The sequence below is a fragment of the Microcaecilia unicolor genome, chromosome 11, assembly GCF_901765095.1.
Source record: "Microcaecilia unicolor chromosome 11, aMicUni1.1, whole genome shotgun sequence".
Classification (NCBI taxonomy): Eukaryota; Metazoa; Chordata; class Amphibia; order Gymnophiona; family Siphonopidae; genus Microcaecilia; species Microcaecilia unicolor.
In genome coordinates this window covers 80,013,387-80,024,570 of record NC_044041.1, presented here as the reverse complement: position 1 = coordinate 80,024,570, position 11,184 = coordinate 80,013,387, and the positions used below count along the sequence as shown (strand labels likewise).

At 44.5% G+C, this 11,184-nt stretch overlaps 1 protein-coding gene across 1 annotated transcript; it reads right to left on the bottom strand.

Annotated features, from left to right (window-relative positions):
- Positions 1 to 286: 286 nt before the first annotated feature.
- MEX3D (mex-3 RNA binding family member D) lies at positions 287 to 11,090 on the bottom strand. Its single transcript, XM_030219490.1, has 2 exons — positions 10,384 to 11,090; positions 287 to 3,429 (listed from the first exon to the last, which is right to left on the bottom strand). The coding sequence occupies exons 1-2, from the start codon at positions 10,928 to 10,930 to the stop codon at positions 2,123 to 2,125; spliced, it is 1,854 nt and encodes a 617-aa protein (XP_030075350.1). The 5' UTR covers positions 10,931 to 11,090; the 3' UTR covers positions 287 to 2,122.
- Positions 11,091 to 11,184: the final 94 nt, after the last annotated feature.

The window sequence follows — 11,184 nt, the reverse complement described above, 5'->3', positions numbered from 1 at the left end:
TTGAATATCAGGCCCCTATATTTTCAGAGAAAAAAAAATGTGAGGACCAGAAGCAAACATTCTACTTCCTTCATAAGGGAAGAAGTTGCTTTGTTTAGGAGTCTAAAATACATACAGTAAAGAGAGTACAAGACACACATCACATGTCCAAACTCAAACCTCTACATACTCCCCACCCAGAGAGCCCAAGTGCACAGTATGAAGTTTTGTGTGTCAGAGTGTGTGTGTGTGTACATATATATGTGTGTATATATACATATATACATACAGAGTAAAAAGTCTTTATTAAGATCAAGTCAAAAAATAAAACTCTTGATACAATTGTCAATAACCATCAAGTCAATGCAGCAAATATAGAACCAGTTTCTTTAACCACACGAGGCTAAAGTTCTGCTATTTTCTCTTAAAATAAAATATACTTTAGTTTTTAAAATTTACTCAATAAAGTACATATTTTCTTTCTATAAATTCCCTACATTTACACAAGAGGTAAAAAAATAAAAATACAAAAAAAAAACCCCAAAAGAAAAAAAAAAAAAAAAGTTAAACCAGTATAAATCCCAAAGCCCACTTGCAACTAGACACCCCTAATCTCCCATTCCCACCACTGGTTCCTGCTCCCCCAAAATATTCCCGATTTATTTATTTTTAAAGGGAAAGGGTCTATATTCACATTGGCAAATACAAGACTAGAAAATGGCCTTATACTCAGGCTGTAAGGATAAACAGAGAAATAAGCTCTAGGTCAAAATGGGAAGGCTGAGCTAGTTCTGGCTTTACTTTTACCGTATTCGGGGAGGGTTGTGTTCTAATTTCTTTAGAAAAATAAGAGCAAGGGCAACAAATTTCATAATGCAATGGTGCCACTCAGCACAACACCAACTTACTGTTCCCTGAAGCCTGGAGTTGGGCTGATCCAATCTCAAGATTCTCCCACCACAACCATGGCACTTGCTTTCCTGACTTCCCTAATCAATAGAGGACAAATCCATGCAAATAGGGGCTGAGGCAGGACTACATCAGCCTGACCTTTATAAAACTGGATGTGCGCAATTCTGTGATCGTCAAGACTTCCGCTCTCCTCTTTAGTGACACTCCTTGAGCCTTGTGCAAACTGTTCCAGGAGTGGCGCTCTCCTAGGGCAGACCCATCCATATGAATCCTTAAGAATATTGGTGGTGGTGATTGGGGAAAGAGAATAGAGAGCTAAAGAGATCAGCAAGGCATCCTGAACCAAGCCCCACCTACCACCTCCCAAGATGGGTGTTCTTTCCTATCTCAGAGGATCGGTTGACCCCATCTTGCTGTGGCCACAAGATTATTTTTTCTGCTCACAGCAAGAAGCCCAGACCATGCCAGGAAGCACAAATATGACCTGGATCAAAGTGTCCACAAAAGAGCTAGAGCCAACAGTTAGGAAAAGGTTGGGGGGGGGGGGGGGAGGGAAGGTCCAATGGAACATTTTGGGTGTAGGTAAGTATGTATAATGTGCATCCAGGGGAAAAACAAAGCGCTCCTCGAAACAAACCTATCCTTCTCCCTCCCCACACGGAAAAAAAAAAAAGCTACATAAAAAAACCCTTAAAAAAAAAAAAAAAAACCCAACCAAAAACCTAAAACAAAAAAAAAATTAAAAAACAACAACCCAGCAACCAAAAAAGAACCCTTGCATGTCCTAAATGAAAAGTGCAATTGAATCTTTATGTTCAGTTTATTTAACTTTTCTCAAACGGAATACTGTTATTTGGAAAGCAGTGAGTTAGAATAGCTGTGTTTTACCTCTCATTTCCCTAGCCCAGTCATTATATCTGGGTGAAGAGTTAAAGCTATTCTGTAAACATCTGATTTTTGTTTTTCTTCCAATTTTGCCCCTATTCTTTTAGTTATTCTTTTTAACCTTAATCTTTCCCCCCACCCCCAAAAAAATCTTCATACCCTCCCAATCATCTCCTGGCCTCCTGGCAAGAACTACTGTCTGTTTCTTTCCAATCTGTTAAATAAAAAGTTGAATTTTAAAAAGGGGATATATCATAAAAGTTCTTAAAAAGTGTTCTAGGACCTCTTCCCTCAAGAAATGCCCCAGCTCTCTGGACAGTAAGGGCTGGTGGACACTGGAGGGCAACTAAGAAAAGATGCGAATGGCTTGCGTGGCAGGAGTGTGGCAGGCAGGACACTCCGGGGTGGCTCTTTCACAGATGCGGATTGCACACTCCATACAGAACAGGTTGTGGCCACAGGGCACCAGGGCTGCGATGACCTCACTCTCAAAGCACACCATACAGTCCCGTGTGCTTTTTCTGTGCCCATCTGCTGAGCTGCTGGAATCGGTCGGGGACCCGGAGGCAGCAGAAATGCTTCCTGGCAGGGAAGACGAGGAGGAATACCCTGTGCTGTTGGAGAACGAGGACAGCGAACCTTGGGTAGGCAGCCAGGAGAGCGTATTGACCGGGTCGCTGTGGATGCGCCGGGCTAGGGGGTGGTCCAGGGCAATTCCAGTCTCAGGAAGAGTAGGGGAGTGACGTGGGGTTCCGGTACCACTGATGCTGCTGTTGCGTCTCTGGGTGCCATTGATGGCCGAGCAGCTGCTGAAGGTCTGTAGTGGGTTGGCTCGCTCAAAGGGAGACCAGATGGTGGTGGGTGTGGTCAGGTCAAGAGCGAGAAACTCAAATCCAAACTCACACTCCTCTGTGCTCAGTGGGGTGGTATGGGAGTCGTTGAAGGTGAACCCGCTGCTTCCACCACTGCCAGCCCCTCCACCACTGCTATTGGTGCTGAAAGGGCTACTGGGGCTGGCGTCAGCCACACGGCTACTATAATAGGACTCAGTGGAGGTGCTGCCCAGGGAACTGAGACTGTCATTGCGGAGGCTGCAAGAAGGCCTTCGGGCAGGATTGGGGGCTTTTGCCCACAGACTGGCCGTGTTACCTAACAGGTCCAGGCAGACGTCCGTACCATTGGAATGAAAGTCATTATCTGTGTTCATGTCTATGAAGGATCCAGTCCTCATGGTGATGTGGGCTTCGATCTCCTCACGGGCCCGGTCCACATTCTCTGGCATCCCTGTCACCTCAAACACAGGCTCCTTGTCACGACTTGGTGTCACAATATATGTATGGGTGGTCTGCTGGATCCTCTTAATGGTGGCTCCCTTGGGCCCTACCACCAGCCCTACCACACGGTAGGGGACCCGCACCTGGATAGTGGTTTGTCCTGGCAGATTGGGAGGGCCCTGAATGGCTCCAGTCAGCCCGTTGACCTTGTTGCGTGTGGCCCGGATCATGGAGAAGTGCTCAGCGGCAGACAATATTTCTCTCTTTGCCATTTCCACATCTTCCTTGCGGCCAGTCACAATGAAAATAGGCTCCTCTCCCCTCACTGGAGTCTTGATGTAGGTGTTTGTCTTGGCTCGCAGGGCTTTAATTTTACATCCTAAGGATGAAAAGAGAAGAAAACAAAATATAAACACCATGTAAAGCCAGGAAGAAACATATAAATGCTGCACCTTTCTAATGGGCCTAGAAGAGCCTGCTGGCAGTCCCTGCAGACCACTTCACCTCCCCCTTCCTGAGCAAAGACAACAAGGTTTTGTAACCCCCATGACTGCACAAAATGCTATCCAGTGAAAATTCTATCACCATATTTAAACTACAAAATCAGGAGATAATCAACAGCTACAACAATTAAAAAACAAAATAAGAAATATTCCCTGCTCAATCAACAGAAGTGTAACAAACCAAAAATAGAGGAATAAAAGGCAGCAATAGCTCCAACTATAAATCATAAACTAAGGCTTATTTTACACCGAACCAAAATAAGTAATCATTAAAACATAACAAAATATTCAAAATGCGATTCCAATAAAAAAGTATTCAACGTAATGTCACAGTAAAAAAACAAAAAGCCTTAACAATAGCTTATATGTTTATATGTTAAATATTTGCTTGTTTATTGGATTCACATTTTAATATTGCAGCCTTTTATTCTCCTGTTTTCGATAACTCCCATTTTTCAGCAGTTCGAGTCATTGTAGCTCTTACCAGGAGCTTTATATTGGCCCCACCTGAGCAGGTGAGTAGATCCAAGCTATGTAAGTAGGTATAAGGTTTTAACAGGCCTTATAAGGCTCAAGGAAAAGATAAAATGGCTCAAACCGATGCAAACATTCTAATTTATCACCCAAAAATAAAATCATACACAGAATTAAATGCATCTGTACAGAGCACAGGCATCAAATGATATACAACACCACCGAGCAAGCAAGGATGAAAAAATGAAGCTTAGTTTTGTTTGTGCTGTTCTGCTAAATGTGTGGCCAGTGGGGCAGCAAAAGGTGGTAAGGACATTTGTTATTTCAGCGTATAAATCCAACATACAAAATATGATGTTCACTCACTAGACTTCCACTCCCCTATTCTCCGGTCCAGCTATGCTTCTCACATCTAGACACCCACTTCTGTCAACTTAGAAAATGAAGCTGGATTGTTACACATGGAATAAAAGCATGTCTGTGAAACATATAATGAAGGTAACCTATTTAGTGGCAGCAGAGATGATAAGTGGTTTGATAATGCCGTGATCCATCTCTCATTTCTGCAGGGTCACTGACACAGGGAGGGGGAAATGGAGCAGAGGAGTAGCCTAATGGTTACAGCAGAAGGCTGGGAACTAGGGTAGCCTGGTTCAAATCTCATTGCAACTTTGAGATCTTGGGCAAGTCACTGAACAGCTTATCTGGGTTTTAAAAAGATTTGGACAAGTTCCTGGGGGAAAAGTCCACAGTCTGTTATTGATGGACATGGGGGAAGCCATTGCTTGCCCCCGGGATTGGTGGCATAAAATGGTGCTTTCTGCCAGGTACTTGTGACCTGGATTAGCCACGTTTGGAAGCATGATACTGGGCTAGATGGACCATTGGTCTGACCCTGTATGGTATTCTTATGTTCTTAAAACCTCCATTACCCTCAGGTGCCTATTTTATGCCTATAGGCTTCTTGGCATTTAGCACATGCTAATTCTGTTAATGCAGGCTAAGCTGTAGTAAAAGAGCCCCTTAGACTGTGAGCCCTCCAGGGACGGGAAAATACCTGAATGTACACCATTTCAATGGCTTCAGACTTGCAGGCGATATATAAGAATTAAAAAAAGTGCCTCTGCTGGGAACCAAATTATTGCATGCCACCACCATTACTTATTCCCTGTATAACCTAGAGTAAGGTCTCCTGCAAGCGCTGGATGGGGATTTCACTGCATTGCAATCCGATCCGATCACTGGAACTAGTAGCTCCCCAACATATTCCTATAGCTGGGGACCCCAGTATGAGCTTTAACAAATTCCAGCTATTACAGATCTCTGTGTCTGAAGGATACTTTTAATCTAGCTGCCCTGTCCTATTCTCAGACCCAAGAGAAAGTTAACTGCCCTAGGTATTGTGAAAATTTCAATATGAGCCCTGCCTTCTCCAAAGGCTGAAATAGCATTATACGCCCTTAGCAGGCTGAGATTATTTCTTCTGGACTTGCTGCAGGTCTGCATGACATCAACCCCCTGCACAGGCACTTACATACAATTCCACTCCTCCATCTCTAAATAGTTCCAGTGGGATCAACCAGGTACCATGCATGTCTTTTTGAAAGGCTGTTTTCCTATTTATTTATTTATTTATATCCCGTTAAAACTGTTACACTGCACAACCTTGCTGAAAATAGAAATCCCCATATTTTAGTCTGCATAAAGCAGGGATGCAACAAACGCTTATAAAAAGACACAACCAGTCACCATTTACAGAAGGGACATAGGATCGCAAGGATCTCTTCTAACCCTGTTGCATCTTCCAGGAGAATGAAAATGATCCCCTGCTGCCAAATCCTTCATGTACAGTGTCAAAATTTATTATTCTATTCCAAGTTTTATTCTATTCTTGTGATTTATAGTCCGCACTAACCTTATCAATAGATTCTAGGTGGCTAATAAACCATAGGCATCTAACCAGATACAGGCATTTACATTTACAGACACTTATATTCTTGTAAGCCGCTTAGATTTGTTGATAGTCAGGATATAAGTTTTAAATAAATAAATATGAAGTTTTACAAGGCTCCCCAAATTATGGAATCCAAAGAATCATTATAAATATTCTTAAGATTATATTGTAGACATGAATTAGCTTTTAGATTTGGGATACACTAGGCTTTAATGATGCCCCTTTCTTCCCATGCAAGATACACGGCAGGTACATATCTGCTTTTAAAATGTTTCTTTTTTTTTTTTTTTTGGGGGGGGGGGGGGGGGAGGAAGGGATCCTAATCCAGGATAACCAAGTTGCAATGCAACTCTTGGTTAGTGGCTGCTGCATACCAATGGGAAAATTGGCTTTCGGCAAAGAAAAATCTCACCATTCCCAGGCACCTAATAAGCACTTTCACTGCTACCCTAGATTTACACTGCCCAAACATAAAAACAAAAACGTGATACCAGCAGCAGCTTCTGCTACAAAACATCATCCCAAGTGCTTCCCCCCACCCTTCTTCAGACAGGTTCTCACGGGCCTTTATGAAATTGCCAATGTCACAAAACCAACACCTTTTTGCCAACTGGGAAATGATGAGATCCAGTGGACAGCGTGATAGCAGAAGCTTTCTGCTAAAAATTTATGTATTTTATTTATTTGTTACATTTGTATCCCACATTTTCCCACCTATTTGCAGGCTCAATGTGGCTTACATAGTACCGTAAAGGCATTCGCCAATTCCGGTATGAACAAATACAGTAGTGTTGTGGTAGAATAAGGTTCGTGTGTACAGACACATTAGGGAATCGTAGAGAGGAAGAGCTATTACATGAAAAAGAATCTATGCTTTGGCCATTTTGGGGTCCTTTTATCTGATACAGATTATCACCAGTTATCTTGCCCTGGACACCGACATCCTCAGTGCAAACCCTCCCTTCTCCGGTAACTTTGGGTGCTGGCAATCGCCTCTTTTCTTCCTAAGCAGCATCATGCTCGTCTGACACTACAGCTCCTCCAGAACTACGGCTTCCAGTGCCCACCACTGAGAAAGAAAAAAAAAAAAAAAGAGCTACAGGCTGCTGGTCACACTCCACCCACCCCATACTAATCTTTTCCTGTTGTTGTTACATCTATTCGAATAAAGTGGAAAGATATATACATAAACTGTGAGGAAAAAAGGTATATGCTTGTGTGTTTTTCAACTTTACTCAGTTGAATAGTGGGGTCATAACAGTCTTCTGATCCTCAAGCTGAAATCACCAGAAAATGATTACACTCTTGATTAAATACATTCTTGGCTTTGCACAGTATTTCCACTTTGCAGTGAATATACAAAACACCATTTTCATTTTGAATAATAAGTGGAGTACACAGGTACTAGAAGTCATCGTAAATTTTCATTTTAGCAAAGTGCCATGTAAACTAATCTCCCCTTTCTCTTCTCTCCCAAACTTATGCACTCTTCACTCTCCCCGAGCCTGGAAAACCATGAACATAACAAACCACATAAGAAAGACACCTGATTAGCCTAAAAGAGAGGGATCCAGTCTACTCCATCTCTGGTGGTTTTAACAAAATGTAATTCTTGGCAAGATAATGCAGTTGCCTTCCTCTCCCCAAACAGCAAAACACCATAGCTATTTTAAAAATTAAATGGGCATTTATGGCATTCAAAAACCATGTGCACCAGTGAAGACGATGCTTTTTAGCGCCATTCCTAATTCTTCCCATAGAAAAAGCTGTCATATATATTTTATTGCACCCCACTCAGAACTATGGGTAATAAATATTTTTTAAATAGGGTAAGAACTTAGGAAGCACAGTAGGGGCAAGAACTACAACTGCTGCTGAACCCAGAATCTGAAAAGACAATAACAGGGACATCAGATTAGGTGCACTAGAGTTATGGAATTCAGGAAGTTCACTGTCAACCAACTATTGTGTTTAGACCTTTTGCTGACAAACTGCACTGAGGCCTTCTCTGGACAACAGGATCCCATGCGACATACCTGCTGATTCTGGGATCCTCCTAGTTTAAGGAAAAAATAAGTGGAACCAAACCTCCCAGAGTTAATACTGTCCTTTTAATTATACTTTAAGGAAAAGAATGGTACATTTTCCAGTGGTAGGCACAGCAATGTGTTCTCTGTAGTACCAAACACGGTAACTACAGCATGACCTTAGGATAGAAACATGACGGCAGATAACAGCCAAATGGCCCATCCACAGCAACCACTATTGGGAACTCTTACAGGATTAAAGTTTGTAGACATGGTAAACCATATTACAGTATATGATAGGGCTAGTTGCCCCCCCCCCCCCCCAATCAAGTCTGTTTATGCCCCATTTTCAACTCACACCTTCTACTGTACAAGGAGCAAAATCCTGGGATCCCTGTATATGGCACTGTGGGTTGCTCTCCATGTAAAGGAGAAGAGTTTCTATAAAGGGATAGTTCAGGCACTGGACACATCACAATATAGTGTAACTGCAGGTGATCATGCAGGAAAAGGGAATGTTATTGAAGACAAATCACTACAGCCAGCCCTTTTTTTCATTTTTTCTCAGTACAGTAAGCCCAGATTGTGTCACCCCCTCCCAACTAAGTGAATCCCTGATGTCCCCATCTGACCTCCTAGAATTACAAGGGTCTGAGCACAGAGCTATGAAAGATGATTTCTCACCATTCTCATTATTACACCCCCCCCCCACACACACACACATATCTGCCACACTCCTACATAATCGGATGCCAGTCCTCCCTGCATTCAAGATGTGTCCATTTTGACTGCAACTACCTCCCAAAAATAAATGTTAAAAAGGGCATGCAGGCACAGAGCAGGAAAATCTAAGGGGGGGGGGTTGTCCCTAGAAACATGAAAAACATAATTCTCTTTCAAAAGAGCGGTTTATAAAAAAAAAAATGCTGTGCATTCCCCTTGATTAAAGTCAGTGTGGCCGGAACAATAATGAACACACTATTGTACCCGATTGCACTTAATAGCTTTCGGGCTTGCATGAAATATATAAGAAATAAACTAAAAATAAACGTTTCAGCCCTTGGATATGTCATGTTATTTCGTATATTATGAACCGCTTAGTTATAGCCAGAATATAAATAGGTAAATAAATAAAAGCATGCTGTACAGCAGAGGATATACAGGAATCCAATGATTTGGAAGGCTGCGGTGTGACATGCTGTCTAATTCGGATTGGACCGATAAAGAAAGTTCAAAGCCAATTACAAATACATTCCACCTCGAAATCTTCCCCCACTTAAAGCCCGATCTCTGCACCCTTAGGGGTTGCACGTCTACCCCACACCCAACCCCATCGGACAGGGGAGGGGAAAGCAAGAATGGGCGGAGTCCCTGCTCCAATAAGAGCCCAGTGGTATGATGTCACCATGCTAATCACAGCATGGCTCCTTCTAACAAAGAGAACAATAGGGCAACCCCAGCCAGGGGGAACTGCGAGACAGCTGCCCCCAATAAATCCCCCCTTCACCTTGCACAAGAAGTTCAGCACTGCAGCCGCCAGATATCCACCAGATCAAGCAAACCTGATCTCGGACAAAACTCATCAGCGCACCAGCCCTGCACGTTCAAATAAATCTTAAAGGAAATAAATAATAAACATTTGCCTTTATGTGTAGTATACTGTGGTTTTCATTAAAGAAAAACAAAAAGAGATTCTGGGCAAACAGACATCATCGGTACAACGCGAAGCATGCTCATGCAGACCTTGTACCAGACTTTTGACCCTTTCCTGTCAATAATTTGGCCTCTAAAAATTATATGACATCTATTCTAGACTTATTTTGAGTTAAGCAGTATAGTAATCTATATTTTCTTAATAATATAGTTTAGTGTCAAAGCTTGGACAAAAATAAGTCATTATCTTCTGCAACTCTCCAGTGCTGTTGCGTGATTTATCTGACCCAAGGAAGAGCAGAGCAAAATTTGCACTAAACCACAGAGGCGCGGCTGGATTCTAAATCTGCTCTATGTCCAATGCGTTCATTTATTTAAAAAAAGTGAGTGGGATCCGTAATTGGAGGAAAGGGACGAGGGAGTGGATCGGTCAGTCTGCATGCAGCCATGGAACAAAGAGACCGAAAACTGACTTTACTACTACAGTGCTATTATTACAGAAAGAGAAGAGAATGGGCGAGGGCATATTATCCGGCGACAGAATCCAAGGAGCCAGATGATTACTCAGGCCACCAGCATTAATGTATAATTCATTCCGTTTCCTTCATATATCAGGCGCCCCCGGGTGTGGGCACACACTGCAGCAGCGATCGAGCTCCCCCCCTCCTCTCGATCACGGGGGTCATGCCAGGGCATGTCTTGCAGCTCCCGACCCTCCTCACCTTGCCTACCCACGATCTCGGCGACGTGCTCGGAGCTGGGCACTGGTACACACTCGGTCATGTTGACGCTTTTCTTGCGGCTGCCGATGATACTGAGCTGCTCGGCCAGGAGGGAATGGCTGAGCTGGGGAAAGCTGGCGAAGAGATCGGGCGCCGCACCGGGACTGCTACCGCCGCTGGGCTCCAGCATGTGCAACCCCGTCAGCAAGCCACCGCCGCCGGTACTGCCAAGATCCCGGTCCCCTTCCTGTTCCTCGTCCGCCTCCGCTTCCTCCTCCTCCTCCCGCTGCTGCCCGGCTTCCTCCGCTTCATTCACCCCTTCCTCCAGTCCCAAGATGGAGAGCTGATCCAGGGCCAGCTTAAAGGCTTCATCATCTGGCGGCGGCTGCTGCTGCTCCTCTTCCTCGCCTCCCTCCGGTGGTGGCTCCAGTGACGGCGGAGGCGGTTGTTCCCCCTGCTCCTGTTCCGGCGGTGGCTGCTGCTCCCCCGCAGTTTCCAACCCGGCGCAGCCCGTCTCCCCCTCCGGCTGGTAAATGGAGCTGGGCATGGCACTGCGCGAGAGGAGCCAGGAGGGAGGAGCGGCGGCGGCGGCGGTGGCACCGGAGCCACTGCGCCCGCTCGTTGTGTGCCGGGGCCGGCTCCTATTGCTCCCGGGTTTCTCCCGCGCGCCGCGGCGGCTTGCTCTTACTCTTCCCACCCCCCGGCACCCCTCCCTTCCTTTGTTGTGCTGTCCCGCGCCCCGTCTCGTGCATTCACACGTGCGCGCACGCGCCGCTACCTCCCTCTCGTTCTCCTACTCCT

Bases quoted from the DNA above. Each gene is read 5' to 3' on its own strand.
- MEX3D (XM_030219490.1), bottom strand. From the start codon at position 10,930: ATGCCCAGCTCCATTTACCAGCCGGAGGGGGAGACGGGCTGCGCCGGG. The intron at 3,430-10,383 runs GTGAGGAGGGTC...TTTCATCCTTAG, and splicing joins CGAGATCGTGGGTAGGCAAG to GATGTAAAATTAAAGCCCTG.